This window comes from Aethalodelphis obliquidens, unplaced genomic scaffold, assembly GCF_003676395.1.
Source record: "Aethalodelphis obliquidens isolate GAN/ISIS:26980383/991018 unplaced genomic scaffold, ASM367639v1 scaffold35, whole genome shotgun sequence".
NCBI lineage: Eukaryota > Metazoa > Chordata > Mammalia > Artiodactyla > Delphinidae > Aethalodelphis > Aethalodelphis obliquidens.
The window spans coordinates 230,922-256,028 of NW_020837979.1; the positions used below are offsets into that span (position 1 = coordinate 230,922).

Genomic DNA, 25,107 nt, shown 5'->3' on the forward strand with positions numbered 1-25,107 from the left:
TCCACCCTGCACCCACTATGACCGGGCACTGGGCACAGGAAGTCCACTCTGCACCCACTATGACCCGGCACTGGGCACAGGAAGTCCACCCTGGTCCCCTGAAAAGCTGGGTGTTTCACCACCACCTTCACCCCCAAAAGGGACCCAGAGGCCCCTCAAGTTTTGTCCTCTGAAAGGAAGCCACATTCAGGATGTCTGTCCAGAGTCCAGGCCGGTGGCAGCACCTCACCCGCCAGGCATGGACGAGCAGCACCGCCCCCACCGTGGCGAGGGGGGATTCACACACAGACGGGAGCCCCACATCTGGAGGCCGGTCCAGGTCAGCCAGGGCCACAGTGGACCAGCGCCCACGACACCCCTCAGAGCCACAGGCCAACCTTCCCCCGTAAGCCAGACCCCTCTGGGCGCCTCTAGGTCAGGGGACGGCACCGGCAAACTGCACTAGCAGCCCTGCCCCTCCCAGCTCTTCCACGTGGCCCCTGTGCCCCCTAATAGCTCATTATTTTGTCCCAGTTCTGCAACCCCAGCCCTGGGGCCAGACCACTGTCACCTCTCACCTGGACAGCAGCACCTCGCCAGTCCCCAAGCCAACTCTTCCTCCCCACTGTGCCCAGGGACGTCTGGTAAAGCGTCACCTCTTGTTCAGAAGCCCTGGGGGTTCCCGCGGCCTGGACTAGAGTTTGGCCCTGACCGCTGGTAATGAATCACATTCGCCTTGCTGACTCCGTGCCCTGCGCGCTCCAGGGCTGTCCTCTGACAGGACGGTACCAGCGGCTGCGCTGAGCACGCGCCACGCCCGCCGGGGGCACGTCCTCGCACACCATCCCGGTAGGAGGGGCCCCAGCGCAGGACCCCCGCTGCCCCCCAGCACTTCAACCCGCCCTGCTTGCTGCCCTCACTGCACCGCTCCATCTGGAGGACAAGGACACGCTTCTCGCACTTCTGTGCCTTTGTTCCCTCCCCCCTGCCTGGGTGCTACAGGCAGCTCTGCCTAGGACCGACCCCTCACCAGCCTCGTCACAGCGCCCGCCCCCCCCCCCCCCGCCACTGGCCCCGCCGCCCTAAGGGCCAGTCCCAGGGCTGAGAGCAGGGCTGGCTCTGAAACGCTGGGCTTCCCGCCAGCGCTCAGCAATGCGTCCCGACAATGGGGGGCGGGGGGCGCCCGGACACCCGCCCCCCTCGTGTCCCTTGGCCGCGACTGGGAGGGACTGTGGCCCCACTGTGCTGAGTGTCGTCTGGGCTTCTCACACCAAGGAGATGCTTTCTGGAGACTCCTAGCAGGCCGTCTCTGGCTGGCCAGAGTCTAGAAAACAGTGTACTTTACTGCTCTAAAGAATTTACATTTATTATCCTTTAAGCCTTACTTTGAAAAGAAGAGAGATGATTTCTGACAATGAGGCTGGGGTGGGAAAAGGAATTCTGTGTCATTTAAGTGAAATTCAGCGGTACATTCTCCTGTCCTGGGTCCCTTGTCACTACATGGTGACAATGTTACTGGTTCTACGTGTCGGAAAGTTACTGGCCTGGCTCCCAGGAGCATCATGTGAGCCACGCTTAGCAGCTCCTCTTAGCTCACTGCCAAGCTTCCAAGCAAGACGTGCTAACCCCTCTTCATGCCTGCACCATCCACCCCACACTTTCCGTCATCTCACGCTACACTGGGAGCGACCTGGGTTCTCCTGAATTCTGGTCAGTCTGCCTATTGGTGAAGCCGCATGAAGGTGAACAGTCGATGGCCATCACTCCCTCCAGCCTCAAAGCGTTTCAGGAAGGGACCCTGTGGATCTGTCTCATTACCAGCTCTGTCCTGGGGGTGCTGCCTAATCGGGAGACCCCCTTAGCACCTGGCATTTGGACGTAGGTGACCCACAGCGGCTGACGAAGGTGCCCAGAGGCGCCAAGGTAACCTCACTGGTCCACCCAGTCCTCTGGCTACATGAAGTGTATAAATACCTGTGAATTCTCTACTCCCTTCCAGCGGCCAGAACAGGCTAACATGATTAAGTCAACACATCCCCCAAGATTAGCAGAAGTTCATGATTACGACGGGCCCTTCCATGGACTGCTCGAGACCTGGGCCAAAAGGATGCTCATGACTTCTGACCCTGAGACCACCCTCCTCAAATTTTCCAGCAGAATGAGGCCCGTGGGAGCCTGCCACATACCGGGGGGGCCGGCGCTCCGGGCTTGGCTGGCCGCCGGCTGAACTGAGTGCCGCAGACAACTGCTCAGTGCGGGCGAGACTGCCTGGTGCTGGGCCGGAGCCTGGGCCATGGTGAGGGGGAGGGCTGGCCTCAGGGCCGTGGCCGGGCTACTCAGACTCCCACCGCCTGGGTGAAGCGTTGTGGCCATCCCCTTGGCCAGCGGAGACCCTCCGACCGCGTTATTCCGGGGTGGCCCAGCCCCGCCTACAGGAACCCTGAGGAAGTAAACAGAATGAAGTCAGGGGAGGGCACAGATGCAACCATGCCACACAGGCCACGTGGTCCGGGGACAAATCCTGAAGTACCACCAAGAGGACGCCTGCAGGCATGCGATGCCCAGAGCTCAGGCTGGCAGCAGAGCCCCCTGTACAGTGGCATGGTCTCTCGATGCGAATATGTGAGAAACGGCAAGAGAACCCTAAGAAACAGAAATGATGCTGATCAGGTATTTTGTTCCAGAGCCACTGCCTCGGTTTAGTCTAACAAACAGCTGTGTGTCCCCAACACGTGCAGAAGGAATGGGCTTGGACGCATCTGGCAGGCGGCAGGCGGCAGGAAGCAGGCCCCGTCTCCCTCTGGACACAGCTTCCTGGCTCTGGGGCCTCCAGGAAAGGGTGCAGACAAGCCCTGTGCTCCTGACGGACGCCGGGGAACTTGCGGTTTTGCCCATACTTTCCAGATGAAGCCAGTGTCGACAGCCCAGGAACACAAAGGAGCACAGGACCCCGAGACGGGCTCTGATGGTCTGTTCTGCACGTGCCGGCGCTGAGCCGTGCACCAGCTCTCAGCATGTGGGTCTGGGCTGGGAAGCTCCTGGGGTCCGGTTTCAGGGATCAAATGCCTTCCATTTGTCTAAGAGCTGGGAAAACGTCCCTTCTGTCCCCTCAGGATCTCAGTCGTGAAACCCCAGAGCCACACGTGGGGGAGGGCAGGCACTGCTGCCAGGGTCCGGGGCCATGTGGGAGGGCCCCGGGGAAGCAGAGCCTCTGCGGAGCAGCTGTGGGGAGAAGGGCCTCCTCGTCCAGGGCCATGGGGCCATGGGGCTCACAAATGGTGGGCCTTTCCAGGAGGGACCGTGGGTGGCGTGGCTCCCCTCCCCGCTGCTTCAAAGGTGCGAGTCGGTCCGTCGTCAGTGCAGGTTTGGGCATTGTTCAGTTGTCTTCCTGAAGTCTTGTTCCAAAGAGAGCAGAAGCCCGGGGGCGAGCCTCCAGTGGACCTGCGTGTCCTGGGCTGTGAACCAGGGCTGGGTAATCCAGGGTTCCACCCTGCAGTGGACGCTCCCCTCCATGGAAACATCTGACAACCCTGGGTCATCTCTAGCGAATTTTTTAACTTGCTTTTCCGAGGTTATAAAAACTACCAGTAAATTTGTAAAACACAGGAAGTCACAAGGAAGAAAAGAAATTAATCACACATAATGCTCCACTCAATAATAATGGTTAACTTCTGGGAATATGTAATCTTGCCTTCACGTGTGTGAATGGCATGTGCTTCTCGCACACACACCCGCTGTACTCACACGTGCACACACGCACACGCATTCACACATGCCCACGTGCCCACGAGGTCCCACCCTGGAATGCCCACCCCCGTGTGCAGCTGCCACGCGCGGCTCTGCTCCTCATGGGCACACCTCACCTGGAGACGGGCGTCACGTAGTTCCCCGGGAACACGCCCGAGAGCCCCGTCCGCAGCGCTGTGCCCTTGAACCAGCCATCCCGACACTTCTCCAGCACGCGGTACGTGTCGCCCTTGCGCAGCTCCAGCTCGTCGCTCTTCTGGGGCTTGTAGGCATAGAGCGCCAGGTACCTGCGGCAGGAGAGGCAGGCCGGTGAGGGGGCGCAGCTGGGATCAGCTACCAGGAGCGGCGGGCAGGGAAGGGACCGAGCTCCCCTGGTGACCCAGCAGCCATGGCCCCCATGCCCTGCGCTGAGCCGGCCGGCGGAGTGCACGGTGGCCCCACTACTCGCCCGAGGCCCTGGAGGACCTGCCAGACGAGATGGTGGCGCCAGCTCTCTGGGCCCCTGCTTCATGCTCTTCTCTCTGCTTCACGCCTGACACTCTGGGCAAGAGAAAGCCTTCGGGAAAACGGGGCTGAGCTACGCAGCCCCGGGCTGGGATTTCCTTGTTTCATCTTACCTGCTGCTTACTCATCCATCTAAGCTGGAAGAGACTCAGGGGCCCTTTTAAGGAAAAGGCAGCCCAGTTAGGGACTCCTCAGATCTGTGGCTAATTGAAATCCTGCTTTTCTTTTAAGCCTCTTGGAACAATGCAGTGGTGTGAACCCTCGCCCAGGGCTTGGAAGCTGCGCCCTCAGGCACCAGCTGTAAGTGCTCTGCTACCCTGGGGCTTTGTGGACCCGGTGAGTGTGACCTAACGGGAGAGTGGTCTCAGGCAGATACACTGCTCACGCGATCTGGGCAGGAAAAGTGGCGCGGCTTTCACTCCAACAGGGAACCAGATGCATTTAAAGACATTTGTTTTGGCCGCACCACGCAACATGTGGGATCGTAGGTCCCCGACTAGAGATCGAACCCGCGCCCCCTGCAATAGAAGCACGGAGTCTTGACCACTGGACCGACAGGGAAGTCCCAAGCTGCATTTTTAAGAAGCGTCGTCTCCTGGGCTGCCTACCAGGATGTGCCTGGTGGGCACCCTGCCCCCCCTCCCCGGGCTGGCTCCTGAAGACAGGAGCTCACCGACCCCCAGAGCACCCTCCTGACCCTGGGGGCCCCTCTTACAAGGTGACGCAGAGATGGGACACAACTCACTGGGGTCAGGCGAGGAGAAGGGAGGCCTCCTGGCTCAGAGGGGCCTTGGGAGGAAGAGGCTAGAACAGGCGGAGACCCCGCAGAGCACAGACGTCCCAGCTGTAAAATTCAGTAAAATGAGATAAACTAAACAAAACCCACGCCACTTGGATGCCCCTGCCCTGCCAGGCGAAGGCCTGGCCTCACCACTACCCTGCTCCCCTGGAGTGAGAGGATGGACTGGGTCTTAGAGACAAATCTGACAAGAGGAAGGACTCGGGCCCTCGGGGAGGGTGAACGAGGCCCCATGGGGAGGACCTCCTTGTCTGGGGTGAAGATTCACGCCAGCCACGTGACACCAGGCGATCAACAAAGAGCTGGTGTCATCCTTCTACTTGCACGTGTGTGCTGCTCGCGGGCCTCTTGGAGGGCGAAGAGGAATCTCTATAAACCAACGTCCCACGAAAACTGCGTTCACACCCAGACTGCCTCACCGGGGGGCAGGATGGGGGAGAGGGTGGGGGGAAGGCCGCTGGGCTGGTCCTGGGGGGCTACGAGCCAATAAGGATGAGGCCTGCTCTCAAGGAAACAGAGTGAAACACAGATCTCACTCGTCTGCCTCATTCTGCCCCTCGGTGGTGTGAGAACAGTCTTTCTGATTCTGCTGCCGGTGACCCACAGTGGCCAGGGGGACGCCAAGCTGGGGGACACGTGGGCAAGCGTCATGACTTGGGCAACCTCCCTCGAACCCCTGGTCTGTGGGCTGAAGTCCTGCTGACTGAGGCCCCTCTTCCCAGGCTCCTGTCCCACGGGACTGCAGGGCGGGCGACCTCGAGGAGGGTGCGTGTGGAGAGTGCAGGTTCCCTTCTCCCATGAGGAGTCCTGGCAGCTTGTCCTTCTGGGGCAGATCTTTTGTCCTCAGCTGGGATCCTGGCAGGTGGCCACCTGCTGCCCTGCGGCTGTGTCCATCTGCTGCTGAGGGAACCCAGGGATCCACCCAGAAGAGGGTGCGTGTGCCTGTCCAGCTGAGGGGACCCAACAAACTGAGGTGCTCCCGAACACACACGCACACTCCTGCCTCAGGACCTTTGCACCTGCCTCCTCCACCTGGGGGCCCCTCTCCCCTCTCATCTGCCCTCCCCCACAGCATGCTCCCCATGGGGTAGAGGCTTTCATGTCCTGTTCGTGCTCCACCCCAGGGTCTAGAACAGTGTCTGCACCAGGCAGGTGCGCAATCAACATCTATGGAAAGAATAAAATAGGGACTCTGGTTTTGAGACTAAGATCAAGACTGTTGAAGAAAAAGGGGTGCATGTGGTCGTGTGTCTGTGTGTATGTGTGCATGTAACGCATCCGCATGTGCACGTGTGCGCATGTGTTCATGTATGTGTGCACGTGTTTCTGTGTATGTATGTACTTGTGTGTGTGTGTGTACGTGTGTGTGCACTGGGAACGGTTTCATCCAGCCCCGAGTTCTGCTGGACAAGCTGGGCTATGAGGATAAGTGGGGGAAGCGGGCTCTGAGTTTCCTCATTTGGGGTCCAAGCACACTGCTGGGACCAGAAGGAGGAGGGGTGCCCTGGGAGGTGCTCCCAGGAGGACAGAAGGAAAGGCAGAGGGGCTGCTCTCCAGAAAGGAAAGGGAAGAAGCGAACAGAAGCAGAGGATGGATGACACAGGTGTGGGTCCACAGGGAGCTAGGTCCAGAGGGAGGTGGGGGGCTGGAAGGACGAGGGGCCCACATGGGAGCTGAAAGGGCGTCTCTTAACAAGGATACCCACCGGCGTGCAGCCCCGGGGGGGTCAGGGTCCCTCCACCAGGGCCTGGCAGGTGGCCTTTTTCTTTGCCCCCACCCACCCTTCCAGCCCCTGGGACTGGGTGACTTCAGGGGCCACCTGCCGTGGAGCTGTGGACACGGGGGCTCCTGCAGGAGGGGGCGCCGTCCCTGCCGGGAGAGGACAGACCCCGGGTGGCGAGCGTGAGGCTCGGGGGTCTCAGCTGCCCAGGGCGGGCCCCCCACCCCCGGCGCAGCGTCCACCAGCACCCACCTCTACAGCGGAGTCAACTCAGGTTTTCAAAGCAAGTGAGTGTCAGAGACCTCGGCAAAGAGCCGACGAGCCGTGTGTGTGTCTGTGATCTGGGGAGCAGCCGTCAGATGACAGAGCAACGTTTCCGGGGACGAGTGATGGTCTCTCAGCATTCTGGGATCCCCGAGCCATTAGGGAACAAGGTCTGTGTTGACTTCTCAGCATCTTCCCATCACACAAGAATGGGCATTCTTCAGACCGTGGGCCTCAAGTCATCTGGATTAAGCCTTTAAATCAGAACAGGCTTCTTTCAAAATCCCACTGGTACTTTAGAGAAACACACCACGGTTCCTGACGAAGTCATAACGGCAGAAAACGGGCAACTGAGGCGAACCTGGCGGAAACCACCAGTCGACTCGACCGGCCTGGACCAACTGTGGGCCCCGCCGCGGCCGGAGCGCCAGCCTCCAGGACCACGGGCTCTGCTGAGGCGCGTCCTGAGCGAGTCTGCAGGCAGACTGGATCTATTCTGCATCCCGCCTCCTCACGTGGGACGCCCAGAGTCTAGCAGGGGGAAGCAGGTTTCCTTCCCAGTTTCAGCTGTTTATTTCTTGGAGGCATACTGGTTCTGGTGCCCCTAATACATACTGGTTCTGGTGCCCCTCGGGCACTAACCACGTGGGGGAGAGGGGCTTACTTCCAAGGATGCCTTCAGCCCCGGGGGAACGAGGCGCCCTCCTCCTCCAAGTCATCAGAGTCAGAACTCTGCCCTACCTTGTTGATGGGGAGCTGTTGACGGGCAGCTGCACCCATGGGGCAGCGTGCAGAGCCCCACCCCACCTCGGGTGCCATGGGCCGAGGCAGGACGAGGGTGCAGCGCAGGAAGCTGGCATTAGTCATGGTCTCGCCCAAGCCCCACGTGAGCTCTGAGGCTGGGCTACCCACCCATTTCACAGCTGAGCACACTGAGGCTCAAAAAAGATGGAGAATCTGTGTTTACAAAGCAGCGAGCTGGAGGCAGGTGGTTCCGTGGCCGCAGGGACCTGGCGGGGGTGGGGGGCACTGTGGGAGGCTGGGGAGAGGCCCGGGCAGGAGAGGCCGGGGAGCGGGGGCTCCACGTGAGGGGCCTGTGCTGAGTGGCACCAGGGCATTAATGCCCTTGCTGTCTTCATCTTTATTTTAAATTCGTTCTCTGAGGAGTAATCCCTCCTCTGGTCTCAATATTTCAAGTTCAGCCTCTCAGTGTGCATGGCTGGGGGGTGTTCACCTGGAACACCTCTGCCCCCCACCTTCCCACGGGCGTTCTCCTGCACTAGGGGCCTGCACACCTGCGTGCAGCTTGCGCTGGGGCGGCGCTGGCCAGGGAATGTGGCATCTGCTTCCCCTGTTGTGACTCAAGAAAACACCCCAGAGGGACCAGCCGGCTCCCAGCCCGACGCCTGCAGCTCCGCGGTCCCTGCCGTGCGCCGGGTCACCCCGTCCAGGTCCGAGTGCGGCCACAGGGTAGGGTGCATCCTTTGCACCCCTTCCCACCCCACGCCTTCAGCCGCGCCCACCAGCACTGTGTGCTGCCATCCTGGGAAAGCTGGAGGATGATCCCTGATCCTCACGGAACCTGGGGCCCCAGCCGGGCCTGGGTGAAATGCGGGAACCAGGCAGCAGCCGCATGGTTCCCGGCGCCCCACCCTCCCTTTCCACTCCTTCCAAAGGCCTTGAGCTCAGCACAGGCCTCCACGGAGGACACAGGGGGTCCCACGTCACGTGCAGAGCAGGCCCGGGATTCGCCTCTGTGCGTTCACACACAAGGTTGGTACTGATTTCAGACAGGAGTGGGAGCGTCTGGATCCCAGCGCCTCTTCCCCACAGCCCGGTGGCCGGCAGGGGGCTCTCGGGCCCATCGAAGAGGCGACCCTTCCTCCAGGCAGACGCAGCCCTGTGTGAGGCGGGGGGAGTGTCAGGCCCCTTCCCGGCGCCCTCAGCCGGCAGTGGAGGCCGTGAGCACCGAGCCTGGCACCGTGGGAAGAGCTGCCAGCTCACCGTATTACTTGCTCTTTCCTACGTAAGATCTTCACTTGCTGTTAATTGTCCACAGGCTCTAATCAAGCAGCGATGAAAGAACTTTAATGCCGTCATTAACTTCACACCCTTCCACCTCCATATGAGGCCTGCTCGTCTCTTCTGGAGTAAGGAAGGTTCTTTTCCATTCCTCCTGGGAAGAGTCTGCCCCTGCTCTTCTAGCTGCCAGGGCCGCATGGGCTCAGGTCAGCACGACATGTGCCGCTCGCTGGCTCTCAGTCGGCAGGATCAGCTGAGGAGAGGGTTCAGCACAGGAAGTTCCCGAGCTCGCCTCTTCGCACGGACACAGCAAGTCCACAGCCACATGTGGGACCACCTCCTTGAAAAGGGACCTGAACACTGGCTGAACAGAGCCTCCACCACGAAGGGTAGAAGGACAGCGTGGAGACGGGCAGGGGAAGCAGAGAGACGGACTTGCCCAGGAAAACCCCTCCCCAGCTACCGCAATCCAGTCAGGAGGGACCACAGGGGACGGGTCTCTTCCCTGAGGAGTGAGGGATTCAAGCTCCACACGCAGCCCCCAACCCTAGATCCCGCTCAGAGAGACCAGCCCCCAAAACACCCGGCTTTGAAAACCAACAGAGAATACCCAGGAGGACTACAGAAGCACAGGGAGTGGAAAACCCGCTCTCAGTGGAGTTGAACGTGCAGACTCACTCGACCTAAAAACCAGTGCAAGAATACCAGACTGAACAGCTCACAGCCCACTTACTGACGCTGAAGCAGCTGCCAGAGAGGCGGGAACCAAGTGGGCTGCTCCCTGGGAACTGAGTCTCTGGCGGGAGCCGTATCCGTGATCTCAGGCTACCTTGCTAATGCCGGCTGGTGGGCGCAATTTTGGAATGCTCCATCTAACCTGTTAGTGTCAGTGGGCATGCCCTGATGAAGCGCCGCCCACCCTGCACTTTGGCTAGGCCTCACGGCCAGCTGAGCAATAGCCCTGCCCACCAGTTCCCAGCAGCTGCTGCGGCTGGGCCCACGGACGTTCGGAGGCCAGCCCCACCCACCAGCATGCCTCAGCAGTAGCTGCAGCACCCCCACAACGGGAGACTGCACACAGCCCACACAGGGGACCCTCGAGTGCCTGACTCTGGTGGCCAGGCAGGATTGCACCTCTGGGCCCACACGACATCTCCTAATAAGGCCACCCCTTCAAGACTGGGAGCTGAAGGAGCTGATTTACCTAATACATAGAGGCAAACACAGAGAGAGTCAGGCAAAACGAGGAGGCAGAAGAATATGTTCCAATTGAAAAAACAAGATGAAACCTCAGAAAAAGAACTAAACAAAATGGAGATAAGCAATCTACCTGATAAAGGGTTAAATGTAATGGTCAAAACGATGCTCACCAAACTCAGGAGGAGAATGGACTTAATGGACACATACAGAACATTCCATCCAAAAGCAGCAGAAAACACGCTCTTCTCAAGCATACATGGAACATTCTCCAGGATTAATCACACCAGTTTACAAAACAGGTCTCAATAAATTTAAGAAGGTAGAAATCATATCATGCATCTTCTCTGACCACAATCGTGTGAAACCAGAAATCAATCAAAAGAAAAATTGGGGAAAACCACAAAAACATGGAAATTAAACATGAATGGACCATTGACAAAATCAAAGGAGAAATTTAAAAATACGTAGAAACAAATGAAAATAGAACCACAATGATCCAAAATCTATGGATCACTGCAAAAGCAGTTCTAAGAGGGAAATTTATAGTGATATGAGCCTACCTCAGGAAGCAAGAAAAATCTCAAATAAATAATCCAACCTTATACTTAAAGGAACTAGAGAAAAGAAGAAAAAACAAAGTCCAATGTTAGTAGAAGAAAGGAAATAATAAACATCAGAGCAGAAATAGATGAAATAGAGACTAAAAAAAAACCAATAGAAATGATCAATGAAACTAAGAGCTGGTTCTTTGAAAAGATAAACAAAATTCTCAAACTTTTAACTAGGCTTATCAAGAAAAAATGAGAACTGGCCCAAACCAATAAAATCAGAAATGAAAAAAGAAGTTACAACTGACACCAAAGAAATAGAAAGGATCATAAGAGACTGCTGAGAACAATTAATACGCCAACAACAACCTGGAAGAAATGGAAAAATTTCTAAAAACGTATAATCTTCCAAGACTGAATCATGAAGAAATAGAAAATCTGAATAGACTGATTACTAGTAAGGAGAATAAATTAGTAATCAAAATTCTCCCAAGAAACGAAAGCCCAGGACCAGAGGGCTTCACTGATGAATTCCACAAAATATTCAAAGAAGATTTAATATCTATCCTTTTCAAACTCTTCCAAAAAATTAAAGAGGAGGGTAAACAAACTCATTTTACAAGGTCAACATTACTCTGATAACGAATCCAGATAAGGACACCACAAAAATAGAAAATTACAGGCCAATATCCTTGACAAACATAGATGCAAAAATCTTCAACAAAATATTAGCAAATCGAATTCAAAAATATTGATACATTAAAAGGATCATACACTGTGACCAAGCGGATTTACTCCAAGGATGCAAGTATGGTTTAACATCTGCAAATCAACCAATGTGATACACCATATTAACAAACTGAAGAATAAAAACCACATGATCGTCTCAATAGATACTCAAAACACATTTGACAAAATTCAACATCCCCTTATGATAAAAAACTATCAACAAAATGGATACAGAGGGAACATATCTCAACATAGTAAGAGCCATATATGATAAGCCCACGTCTAACATCATTCTCCACAGTGAAAAGCTGAAAGCAATTCCTCCAAGATCAGGAACAAGACAAGGATGTCCACTCTTGCCACTTTTATTCAACATAATACTGGAAGACACAGAGAACGGACGTGTGGACACAGGGAGGGGTGGTGGGATGAACTGGGAGATTGGGACTGACATATGTGCACTGCCATGTGTAAAACAGAGAGCTGGTGGGAACCTGCTGTATAGCATAGGGAGCTCAGCTTGGTGCTCTGTGGTGACCTAGATGGGTGGCATGGCGGGTGCGGGGGGGGGGTGGTGGCAGGGAGGTCTAAGAGGGAGAGGATATATGTATACATAAAGCTGAAATCACTTCATTGTATAGCAGAAACTAACACAACATTGTAAAGCAACTACACCCCAATTCTAAAAAATAAAATAATACTGGAAGTCCTAGTCACAGCAATCAGACAAGAAAAAGAAAAAGAATCCACATTGGAAAGGCAGAAGTAAAACTGCCACTGTTTGCAGATGACATGATATTATACATAGAAAATCCTGAGGATACCACCAAAAAACTGCTAGAACTCATCAGTGAATTTTATAAAGTTGCAGCATATGAAATTAATATACAGAAATCTAGCAACAAACTATCCAAAAGAAAAATGAAGAAAACAATCCCATTTACAACTGCATCAAAAAGAATAAAATATCTAGGAATAAATTTAACCAAGGAGGTGAAAACAGTGAAACCTATAAGACATTGATGAAAGAAACTGAAGAAAACACAAAAAATGGAAAGATATTCTGTGCTCATGGATTAGAAGAATTAGTATTGTTAAAATGTCCATACCCTCCAAGGCAATCTACAGAGTCAGTGCAATCCCTATCAAAATTTCAATGGCATTTTGCATAGAACTAGAACAAATAATTCTAAAATTTGCACGGAATCACAAAGGACATCGAATAGCCACAACAATCCTGAGAAAGAACAAAGCTGGAGGTACGGTGTCTCTGACTTCAAACCATACGGCCACAGAACGCACGCGTTAACTTGCTGTAGTCCAGTACGCTCGTGCTGGCCACGGTCCATGTGTGACCACCATGACCAGCAGATACATTCCTGCCAAAAGGCTTGTCACCCTTTGAAAGATGTATCTGACTCCCTTCTGTTACCCAAATGAAAATCTCCACCCAAACAGGGACGGCCATGCTCTGGAGGTGAGGCAGAGGGAGTCGGCAGGGGGCTGGGGACCACACTGACCCCCTCATGCCCCAGGGCAGAGCGGGGGCAGGGGGAGAAAGAAGTCCCTCCAAACTCTGCACCAAACTTAAAATCCCTCCGTGATGTGGAAGGTCTGCATGTGGCTGAGGCCTCCAGCATGTGCTGATGACTCTCAGGGAGTGATACTCCTGGAACTGGGTCTCCAAGGCACAGTGGCGTCCTTGGGTGGCTGACCTGGTGTACAAGAGCAGGGGCTCTGGGCTGCTGCCAGGACCCTCGGCACCCAGGAGGGGAGGATCCGGCTCTCTCCGAACAAGTAAGAGTTACTGAGAGCCTGCGTGCCGGGCACCTTGCTGGGGACGCCAAGATGAAACACCCGGGCCTCGTGCTTCACGAGCTCTCCTGTCCCGCCTTGCACTTGGGGAACTACAGTAAGGCCTCACCGTCTCCCATGGACTAGGCCTGCTTCCTCAGGTAAAGAGTCCTGCACCCAGTTCTCATGAGCAAGACCCCTGCCCATCCCTCCCCGGGTGCCCCGGCCCCAGGTCTGAGTGAAGGCCGTTGGAACTCATCCAGAGAGCTAGCTGGAAGACGGTGCCTCTGTCCAGTGTTGGTGAGGCCTGAATTTCTGCCTCAAGACATCGAGACACCACTTACTAACCTACGTCCCCTCAGGAAGCTACGCAAAGATAGGTAGGTCCCAATGTCCTTGACTTAGCTGGTTTCGGCAATCACCCAGTCACAGCAGGATGTTCAGGGACTCCTGTCTGCCGCCAGGTAGAGGTAAGCGTCTGGCCTGGGCTCGAAGAAGGTGAACCTGTACCAGCGGATATAACCGCCTTCTAGGAATCCTTCTGAAGACTGGCATTTTCAAAAGGCATCGTTCGCTTGAAATCCATTTTGTTCTGCCACTACACAGGTTCCAAGTGTCCCTCTGGCCATACTGGACCTTGGGAACCTCCTACCTTGCCACGTTGTTTCCAAATTCATATTCTCCACCTTAAACGGTCATTCAAGTAACTGAACTCATTGCCACACAACAGAGTAGCCAGCAATGTGATTCTTCGGAACACTCTTTAAATGGCGATTTTAAACGGCACGTCTTTTAGGAGCTGTCATTTAACAAGAGCAGATTCTCTAAACAGACAAGCATCTCACTTCCCAGCAACGGTTCATCTGGCTCGATTTGGGGATGACATGCAGCTGCTGTGCGCTGGACGGCAGTGGGCACAGAGCTCCATCTGGGCAGCTGGTGATGTCGGCCGCTCTGGCTGCCCTCTGCCCCACGGGGCCCACCTCCTCAGGGGTCTCTGGGGCCCTTTCTTGGGTGGCCAGTGAAAGTGTCATCAAATATCTGGACACACCCCCCCGCCCCCCGCTTGTACCGGATGCCGGGGGGACAGTGATGTTGAACCCACCAGCCTGCTGGCCAGGCGGCCCCGCCAGCACTCCTGTGAGCTACACAGAACCAAGCAGGTGACACGCTAGAAAACCCCACGTGGACACGCTAGCGGGGGTGGGGGAGGCGCTGAAGGCTGGGACCCCAAAAACATAAACGGCAGCTCACACGTTGAGGGGCAGCTGGACTTTGGGAGCTGTGCCCTGCTGTTCAGCCACTGGGGTGCATCCGGCCGAGGCGTCCTGGAAACAGACAAGAGGAGACAGTGAGTGGACACAGGCTCCAGGGGTACGGAGCATCCGCGGTGGAGTCTGGGCATCTGGCCCCCTCGGCTGCCTGACTCTGTGGCCTCCACGGCCTGGGTCCCACTGCCCGGCTTTCGTAGCCATCCTTCAGTCCAGAGGGGGCCTGGCAGCCAGCGACCCCCGTCCCTCCCGCAGCAGCTCAGGAAACCCCTCGGCCCGCGTCTGGCCCGGACGGTGAGGTGCCGTGTCCATCACGGAAAGAGGCGGTGGGGTGGCCGGCCTTCATTCTCAGGACTCGGATTCATTCCTCCTGTGTCTGGCCGAGAAAATCCCGACAAAACCTTTCATGCTCCAACATGTCAGCTTATTTAGAAACCGTGTCCCCGAAAGCTAAAGAAAATCGGTCCTTTGACAGTGGACGGGGGGCAGCTAGAGGGTGCCAGGATGTAAAGCACTGCCTCTCCTGCCTGACCCGAGGCGCGCAAAGCTTCAAGGGTCTACTCTGCGAGACGACGGAGGGATGGCCCCCTTGCAGGAGGTTCCTGCCAAGTGTCAGGTGCACGGTGAGCTGGGTGAGGGCCAAGCAGCGGGCTCTGGGCTGCAAGATGATGCTGGGCTATCCTTAGGGAACCCCGTAGACCCAGCCTGCCAGGGGCATCGTCCCCCGAGTCCCCTCACCACACACTGGCTCATGCCGCCCCTGCCCTCCCCAGGTGGCATCCCATCTTTCTGCTCAGAGTACTGGGTGGCCTGGTGAGTTGAACTCTGGTCCCCAAAGTGCACGAGTCATGGCCCTCGTGCCTGTGAAGGTGACCTTATTTGGAATCGGGGTCTTTGCAGGGGTAATATGAGGCAAGGATCCTGAGATGAGATTATCCCACGAGACAGAAAAGAACAGAGACACCAGAGGTGAGAAGGTGGCGAGCAGACACGAGGGCGACTCATCTGCAAGCCAAGGAGGTGGGGTGCTGGCGGCCAGCAGATGCTGGAGGGGCCTGGGTGGGGTCTCCAGCAGCCCCATGAGAAGCCGGTCCACCAACAGCTTGATTTTGGACCTCTGGCTTCCAGAGCGCTGAGCAGGCACTGCCTGCCGCTCTGAGCCACCTGGTTTGTTACAGCAGCTCCAGGAAACTAACCCAGATGGGGACACCCAGGGGTACCTCAAAGCTGAGGGAGCTGGGGTGTCCTCCCCTCCTGGAGGCCTCCCACAAGGGCAGGACAGGGACCCCGGAGGAACAGGGACCCAGCAGCCTTGGGCAGAGCCCTCAGGCCCCGGGCAGGTGGGGAAGGTGACCTGTCACCACGTGTGTGTCCTCAGGGCACAAAGAGCACTGAAGCACAAATCGCAGAGAAGCACCTGGAACAGGCCTGGGGCGGCAGGACAACCCACGCAGGACCGACAGCCTCAGGGCCCTCTTGCTGTGCGGGAGGGTCATTCTTGCCCATCGCTGACCAGCTCCAACCTCGATTCTGGTCTCCGAGGCAGCCTCCCAACCCCGTCCCCCGGGGACCACAGCCCGTCAGCAGCCCCTCAGGCAGACGTCAGAATTGCTTCTCCTCGTCGGGACTCGGAGCTTCTGGTAGACTGAGAATGTGTGACACCCACACGGAACGCCCCCCCCCCCCCCCCCGCCCCAGGCCACTGACGTCCCGAGCGCCTTCCCGCGCACCGAGCTTCTGCACTTGCGGGAGGGACGCAGCTCCTCAGACCTGCTCCTGCGGCTGCCGTGCGGAAGCTGCGGAGCCAGGAAGGCGGGGACGTCCCTTTCTGCCCAGAGACTCCGGGTCTCCTGCTCGCTGGGCACGCCTGCCCCCAGGAAGGGACAGCCCCGCAGCCAGGGAGACAGCACCCAGGCCCACGGCTCCCCTCGAGCAAGTGAGGGGCCCTCCCTGCTCGCTGACAAGGAGCGGGCAGGCGGCATCCGCCGACCACCTGAGCCCAGGCCCGGCTGGGGGCGCAGACACGGCCTGCGATCTCGGGCGTTTCCTTGGGGTGGGGGGACAGGCGTCAGGCAGGTCGTTACAGACACGGGGTCCTGGCAAGAGCAGGGCCGCAGAGCACACGACGGAGGCCGAGGCTGGGTGTGGCCAGAGGAGCTCCTTGAGCACCCAGTGAAGGGAGAAGGAGGAGAAAGCAAGCTTTGCAGGTTGGAAGCAGCGGCTGGAGCACCGGGGCAGGGGGAGCCCCGGGAGCCCCCCGATCCAGCTGTGGATCCTGGGTGGCACCTGGAGGCCAAAGACACACCTGGTAAGAAGGGCACCAGCCCACGTCTCTGCCGAGGACGTTCAGTCGTGGATCGGCAGTCAGGGTGATGAGAGGGAGACAGGGGGTCTGGATGCGCAGGAGGCCGTGGGTAAGGAGGGTAAGAGCAGGGATAACAGCGGCCACCCCCACCCAGAGCTCACCAGGGACCAGGCTCTGCTCTGAGCACTTGGCCGGGAATAACGCATTTACTCCGCAGAAACGCCCGTAGGCAGGTGCTGCTTTCTGTCACCACTTCACAAAATGAGGGAACCCAGGCCCAAGGCAGGAGGTGCGTGGCTCACAGTCACCCAGCCGGCCAGTGCCCGGCAGCCCCTGCTGGGGGCCGTGTGCGTCCCCACCACCTCGTCCCCAGGGGAGGCACCAGCGAGTGACCGCGAGCCCAGGGCCCTAACCAGCACGGAGTCACCAGTTCACAGGCCTGCGGCCTCACAGCCAGCAGGGCAGGCGGTCAGTCCTCTCGCTTCTCTCTGACTCTGACGCAGGGTACCCAGGACCGTCTTCCGTCTCTAGTTCCCTGTCCCTTGCCAAGGCAGGCAACGTATTCGCAGGTTCCGGGGATTAGGACGTGCACACGGTGGGCGTTACTCCCCCTCTACCTACACGACTAGTGGGTTCCGGGGCTGAAGGGCGCGAAGGAAGAGGATGAGAGAGTTTCCGGCCTCCGCGACTGGCTAGACAGAGATGCCGCGAGAAGGGATGGAGCACGAGACCTGGGGGAGGCCGACCAGGGGCTCAGGGGGGGCACGACCTGGACGTGTACGTTCGGGGGTCAGCACCGGGCTGATGTGCCCTCAGCTCTCAGCGTGCGACCCTGGACGGGTTATGCCATCGAGCCGTGGACTTCTGCCCCGACCACGGTCGAGCGACAGGCACTGGATTTACCCTCCACCCGAACACCTGAATACCAGACAAAACATGAATCCCTGGTTCCCGAGACTTTGGAAATCATGCCGTGAAGACACAGGCCCTGGAGGGATGAGGAGATGGGGCCACCGCGGCCCCCAGCTTCTAGGTTAGCTGGAATATTAGACACAGTAATTTAAAGCTCTGAGCAAGCCTCAGGAAATGCTGGCATCATTCTTTCTGCAGCCACAGGGGGTGAAGATTCGGCTGCAAGAAAGGGCAGATAGAGGAGATGGCTGACCCGAGACTCCGTCTGCAGACCGACACAGCCCCACACGACCTGGGAGAAGGACCTGCACAGGTGGGCGTGGAGGGCTGGGGGAGCACAGCAAACGGGATGGCGCGAGGGAACTGGACACCTAGGTTTAGCCTGTTTCTGTAAAACGATGGGTGCATTTACATGGGGAAATTTACATACAAAGGATAATGCTTTTACTTAGTGAGCTGGGATTTGAGTTCGTATTTTTAAAAATCTGTATGTTCAAATTTTCCATCGTTTTACTATCAGCAGTGGTTTTCCACTACATTTTCAAAATAAGATACACAGAACAACAGAGTTCGACTACCTGAGGTCTGTTTCAAGATCAAGCTATGGCTGAGGTGACCCCATGTTTACTGGATTCTACACAAGCCGCCTTTGTGGGGGGCCAGGAGGGGACAGGAGAGGACCGTGAGGGGACCCTGATGATCGGCCATTCTGCTGACCAGACGCGGCACTGCTGGCCACAGTGGGGCCGAAGGGCCTTAGCCGGGCAGCAGGGCCCACGCGACTGGCTTGGACGGAGCCAGACCCCTGACCCTGCTCTTGTCAAAGGGCCTCCTGTCCAAATAAGCTCTCCTGAAACAGCCAACCAGCCAAAGGCACCACGCGGGAAGCCCCATGACCCGGCTGGGGGCTGCTGAGTCCCACCGTGCCTGGAAGGTGGCCCGCCGGGGGTCTCTGCACCCTGCTGCCTGCCGGCCACTCGGGCCCGTAGTTCAACAGGAGGCGACACGTGCAGAGGAGGCTGGTGCCTGCCTCCAGGGCAGAGGGAGAGGCTGGCCATGGCTGTGGGCCTCCAGACCCCCACCCGTCAACTCTGCACGACACGTGTTGGGGGCGGCAGGCCTGTGGCGCTCCCCCAGCGCTGGGGCAACGAGGCTGCCCTACAGGAGCCTGGCCCTCAGCTGAAACCCGACACACAAAGGCCACAGAGCAAGGAAGTGGGATCTCACGGCCAGACCCTCCCTTAGAGCTGGGTGGGGGCATGGGAGGCCACACCTGTGACAAGCCTTTTTTCCCCGAGGTCAAGGTCGAGATGGAGACCATCTAAAACTCCACCCACTGAGCCCGGGGCTCTGACTTTTCCCCCCTGCGCAGTGCGGAGCCCAGATGAAGGCCCTTTGGGACGTTGTGCCCGGTGGTGGGAGCCCGGGCTGTGACTCCCCGGTGGGGCCAGCCATCCTCCTCCGGGTCCCGTCTTCATCTCTGTTCCTGTCGATGGAAGGTGGAGGGGTGTCCCCCCGCCGGCAGCTGAGCTGTGAACAGCCGAGGACACAGACCCAGCAGAGCAGGACGCGGCTGCTGAGATGGCGGTCCCTCCAGGAGCCCGGGAGGCAGCTGTGTGCTGACCCTCAGGGGTATCGTGGCACGGGGGGGCCTCCTCTCAGGATTAAGGGCTCGCAAGCACCAGGCGTGGCAGGGGGCTCCAAGTTGTAGCAGTCCAGCCCTGGGAGGACGGCGCTGACCGGAGGCACGGCCACACCCTAAAGCACGGCTCCTAGGACACACGGGGTGGGACGGGAAGTCTGTCTGAGGTTGTTCGCAGCGCCAGGTTGTCTCGTGCCCCACGCCCTCTGGCTGCAACGTGGAACAGGCTTCCCGCCAGGACTGGGGCCTGCTTCCTCCCGGCTGAGGGCCCCGAGGCTGATTCTGCTCTGATTTTTAATGGCTTACTTTTTAATGGCTCTGGGCCTTAAGGGATTAGTGAAGGCTTGGCAGGAGAGAGGGAATCGGGCAGGGAGGAAGGAAGGGAGGTGAGGGCTCCAGCTGCTTTTGGACAGAAATAACTGGGACCACAGCCTGGGGACAGACCCTTCCTGCACCCTGGCGACACCCCGCCCCTCCCCCCGGGCCTGGCGCAGCCCCATGCACGCGGGGCCCCGACGACGTGGGAAGGTGGTCCACCGTGATGAGGTGGAATTCCTTTCAGCTGACTCGCAATGGACGCGTGCTGGGGCTCAGCCCAGAAGTCGAGCACAGCCCAACCCGGGGGAGCCACCAACAGTGTGAGGATGCCAGTGGCTCAGTCCTTGGGGTCACTGAGCCCATGGAGTGGGCGACTCCAGTGATCCCTTAGGCCTCGTTCAGCAACAGCCTACAGGCACTGGACAACAGTCTACGCTGAGCGCCCCCGAACCCTGATTCTAAACCGTCAGGCTGTTAGCAGATGCCAGAGGCTCCACTGCTGCCCTTGCCAGGGCCCCTGAGCAGTAGCTGCGAACCAGGCCTTTTATTTCCCACTGGGATTAAAAAAAGGGAAAAGGGTCTGCGGGTTGGCAAGCTGCACCCCCGCTAAAAGGGGCTCCAAGTCGCCTTCCTTGACACAGACCAAGACCCCAGGAAGAAACACCTCACTTTAACTTTTAACACGTGTCCAGAAGGCACTGTCATCACCCTAAAAAGGAGCCGTGAAACGGGCATGTTTTATTCAGCACACGCTACCACTCCATAACACAGGGTGAAAATCAGGCTCTTAGGGACGTGCTTCCCAAAGAAAACTTCAGAGTAAAACGCTTACAGCCTGATTCTTTGCTTGGTTCCAAAAAGAACACCCAACAGCCTGCAGGGCCAGGGGTTCGGGCAGGGAGGACGGTGGGCGGGGCCTGGGCTGGCAGCTCGAGGTCGGAGGCCAAGGAACCTGGAGGAGACGGTCTGTCCTGGAGAGGGAGCCGGTCGCTCTGTGCCGACAGAACGTCCCCGGTTCTGTCCATCAGCCCCAGGAAGCTGGCTGGCCACCTGAGGCAGAGGCCACCAGGAGGCCAAGCTCACCTCAGGTGGCCCGACCGGCCCACAAACTACTGACTCAGCCCTGAGCTTCTGAGTCCAGGTCTGCTCAGCAGTCGACAGACTCCTCCGAGGTCACATCTGGCCGTGCTGTCCCTGCTTCTGTAAATAAGGTTTTCTTGGCACCCAGCTGCTCTTGCCCACAAGGCAGCAGTCCAGCACGCTAAGAAGTCGGCCGACCCACCTGAGGTGTCGTCTGCAGTGAGAGGACAAGCCTCCGGCCTCTGCCCTCGTCCCACGGGGCCAGCAGCGGGGACCAAACGGCCACAGCTGTGCCAAAAGCAGGACAGGCCTCCCCGGGTCATCACGAAGGGGAGCTGACCTGCTCAGTGCAGGGGTGAAAATCGCAAAGCGCTAACGTGTTGGGGGCTGGGGGAAGGCAGTTACAGGCTACTTCTCACCCATCGGGCATCGCGAGGTTCGACTCTGAACCAACAGGTGGAGCCTTTTTCCACCAAGAAGAGTCACAGGCGGGGGGCTTCCCAGGTGGCGCAGTGGTTGAGAGTCTGCCTGCTGATGCAGGGGATGCGGGTTCGTGCCCCGGTCCGGGAAGATCCCACATGCCACGGAGCGGCTGGGCCCGTGAGCCATGGCCGCTGAGCCTGCGCGTCCGGAGCCTGTGCTCCGCAGCGGGAGAGGCCACAGCAGTGAGAGGCCTGCGTACCGCAGATAAAAAAAAAAAGTCACAGGCGGTCTCCTCGCTCTGCTTCCCCACACACGAGTCCGCCTGCTTGGTGGTCTTTGTTCACAGGAAGGTGCCAGTAGCTAGTGTAGACCACCCCCCACTTCCATGTGTGTCCACAGACGAAAGCATCGTCCCTGGCTTTGCACAAAATGCATGACGTTCACATCCCAATGACCCGTCTCCCACCTTCAAACAGAAGGTGTCTCCTATGGAGAGGTGGGACTCAAGAGCCCGCAGCCCCATTCAGCGTGTCTGTCGTCCATCCACGTGTCCGCGAGCCCCCGTGTGGAGGGCCCCTGCGGGCACTGAGGGTCCGAGCACAGCTTCCGTCTCGGCCGAGCTCCCAGGCCGCAGGCTAGCGGTGGCCACGGTCGGGCCACGGCTGCAGGGCCTGGGTGTGCAGCCGCGCCCATACCGTGGTCCACATGGTGGGCCTGGGAGGGGCAGGGCTGGGCAAGAGGAGCAGGGAGGTGGGGAGGGTCCTGAGCCATGAACCTCTGCAGCAGGGCCTGAGGAGACATGGAGTCCCACAGGAGGCCTCGCCTCCTTCCAGAGCAGGCCCACCTCCCAGCGGCTGTGCCGTTCCACGCACTCCCTGCCCCGAGCGGTGTCCTTGTCGCCTGGTGGGCCGGTTGGTCCCAGGGGCTGGGGTCCAACAAGGGTCCTCCTGCATCTGCCCGGGCTGCTCCTTTAGCCAAGAGCTCGCCAAATGAGAGGGAGGACGGAGGGACCGGCAGCTCACCAGGCCCAGGGGCCCGTCCCTCAGCCGCTGGCGATGGCCGGCGCCCAGCAGTCCCTGCCCTTAACGTCGCAGCAGAACAGACAAGGTCGGCAGCTGATGTGGTGGACGAGAAGCCCGGGCCGGGCGGCCAGTGTTCTCATTCCTGCAGCCAGCGAGTCGGGACAGCACTGCCCACGTCTGCAAGGAAAGCTCTTCTTGTGCAACGTCCTCAAGGATGAGACGGTTTAGTTGTCTCGTGCTTGCTTGGTACTTTTTTATTTTGCTCCGGACAAGGCACAGAATTACCTTTGTAACTTTCTGAAAATGCTCAACACAAGCCCTGGCTCCCTGGCTTCCCTGGAGGTGGGCTGACAGCGGGGAGCCCGGCGCGTCGGTGCCCGCACTCCCCACTTAGAGCCTGTCCCGGGCCGACACAAGAAGAGGTGGCGAGAGGGGCTGCAGGCCACCCCACACACAGGCGGATGCGTTGAAAGAAGCCCGGAAGCTTCCAGAAGGCTCTTCCAATTCACTCCTCAGACGCTAGAGAAATGCTCCCTTTTGATGTTCTCGCTGCTGAATTTCAAACACTCCCCTCCTCACTGATTTTAAAGCACATCTTTCTGATCTCAAGGGCTTCTGTTGGCTTATTTGAAGCTGGCCTGTAAGCCGTGGTCTCTCTGAAGCTGAGAAGCACCAAGTCTGGTGAGAGCCTGCTGGGTGCAGGTCCCACCCATGGCCGTCCATGGACGGCGGGCACAGAGACGCCGGTTTCTGCTTCCGTGGGTCACCTCTGCTCTCCGAGGTTGCCGGCCTCTGCGTCGAGCAGTTAAAGCTTACAGACAACACGGAGCCTCCAGGGAAATGGTGCCGTGGGCTGTTCCCAAACACCTGGGCTCCCCTGGGTGCCCTGGACCCCACTCCACTCCCATCCCCACTGAGCAGAGCCAGGCTGGAGGACTTGCTTTGCCCACTGAACATCCCCACGCGGGAGCCTGTAGGGGCCAGTGCACTGGCGGCCACATGCCACCCCTGCCACGGCGGTGGGTACACTGCCGCCCGGGACTGGGCCATCGTCCCTGCACAAGGCCGGGTGGTCAGAATTTTAGCGTCCCTGAGTCACGTGGTCTCTTCACAACCACCAGCCCCGCTGTTGTGGCCTGAGAACAGCTGGGCAGACGACATGCAAGTCAGCATGTGTGGCTCTGCCCCAGCAAGGCTTCTATCTACCGAACAGGTGTTAGGCGGGCTTGGCCCACGCAGCTGCAGCTGTCGGGGTGAGGGCGCAGCACCCCCCGCCTGTGGCGGACGCGCGGTGTGCGCGGGAAGCAGGCCTGGAGGATTGGGGCTGCCCGTTCCGGGGAATAACTGGCCACGCTGCCCGGCCCAGGAGCTCCTTGCACCCCCTGGGGCTTCCCAGGCAGCGGGGGTGGGGGGGGCGACCTGCGTCACCTGATGACAGGTCGCTCTGAGCTGTGGGCAATCACCTCCTTTGACCCCCGACCTCAGCAAGCAGACATCTGGACCCTGAGTGGTGGAGCTGGCCTAGACAGCCTCTTTCCCCGTCCCTCCTGCTAACCCTCCCTCCCCAGCAGCAAGGTGACCGCGGTGCTCCGCTGCTCATGAGGACCTCGGCCGAGCCTGGACTTTTCCGCACGGCAGGGAGGAATGATTCATCAGGGTCGAGTGTGAGCACGGCGGGCATCGGAGGCCCAGCCCGACCTCGCTCCCCTGGGAGCCCCGCTGCCTGTGGTGGACATGCGGCGTGCGGGAGCGAGCTGGCCGCCTCACAGCTGCACCCTCTCGGCAGCCGGCGGTGTGGGCCCTGAGCCCGTGGGAGCCATCACGGGGGGGCGTCAAGTGGCATCCCTGGAGCCACGGTGTTTCATGCTCAGACCATTCAGAATGCAGCATGGCTGACTCGGGTCCCATGGCCACCCGAGGAGAGACGGCCGGGTGGGGGTCAGGAGACAGGACACGGCACACAGGGTGGGCGACACCCCGTCCCTGCCCAGGACCTCCGAGTCCAGGGGTTGGGGAGAAGGCCATGAATACTAGCGACAAAAGCAACACAGTCCACGATGGATGCAGGGGAAAGCCCTGCAGGCCGAGGATTAGGTCGGCGGGTGCGAGAGGGCCGCAGGCCTTTCGTGTGCGTGGGCGCGTGTCTGTGCCGCAAGGGGGAGGGGGAGGGGAGGGGGCAGGAACAGCCGCGGGGGGAGGGGTAGCCAGGCCAGCACGGGCGCACAGGTGCAGGATCTCTGCGGACGGCACAGGGGAGACTGGTGGAGATGCTGGAAAGACGGCAGGGTGGTGGCCGAAGTCTGTAGGGCTCCTCAGGCCACGCTAAGGTGCTCAGAGCTCCTGGGAGGCAACGGGCACCTCCAGGAGCAACCAGGTGAAGGGCAGCGTTACCGCAGGGCGCGAGGGGCTGCCAGAGGCAGGCAGCTGGAGTCTGAGGATGCAGACCCAGAAGGTGGCGCCGGAGGTGGGAGCAGAGGGGGCGGGGCTGGCCTCTGGGTCCTACCCATGACCACCGACCCACGCTGGCGCCTACCGCTCGCAGCCCTGGTGGCTGGCCCTCAACTCACAGGCGCTCAGCACCACCCTTCCTGCCTCCCGACAGCTGAATTAAACGGGGCCACAGCCAGGTTGCAAACTGCTTCCCTTGACCTCTCACCCTTTCTGACGACGCTCACTAAAGTCCTGAGCCTGGTCACAACTTTCACTTCAAGTGTCACTGCGGGAAAATGGGTCCCCGGGCCCGGTCATCTCATTCGTGGCTCCCACACTTCACCTCTTGACTGACCGGCCTGTCGTGTGGCAAGCAGGGCCAGCGTGGACGTGGCAAC

General features: G+C 58.7%; 1 protein-coding gene across 1 annotated transcript in view; it reads right to left on the minus strand.

Annotated features, from left to right (window-relative positions):
- Positions 1-25,107, minus strand: part of SH3RF3 (SH3 domain containing ring finger 3) — a 199,600-nt gene that overhangs the window by 43,603 nt on the left and 130,890 nt on the right. The window contains exons 5-7 of the mRNA XM_027128649.1: positions 14,561-14,634; positions 3,843-4,013; positions 2,166-2,419 (exon numbers count right to left, since the gene is read on the minus strand). Coding sequence (XP_026984450.1) covers positions 2,166-2,419; positions 3,843-4,013; positions 14,561-14,634 — 499 coding nt within the window. The remainder of the gene's footprint in view (positions 1-2,165; positions 2,420-3,842; positions 4,014-14,560; positions 14,635-25,107) is intronic.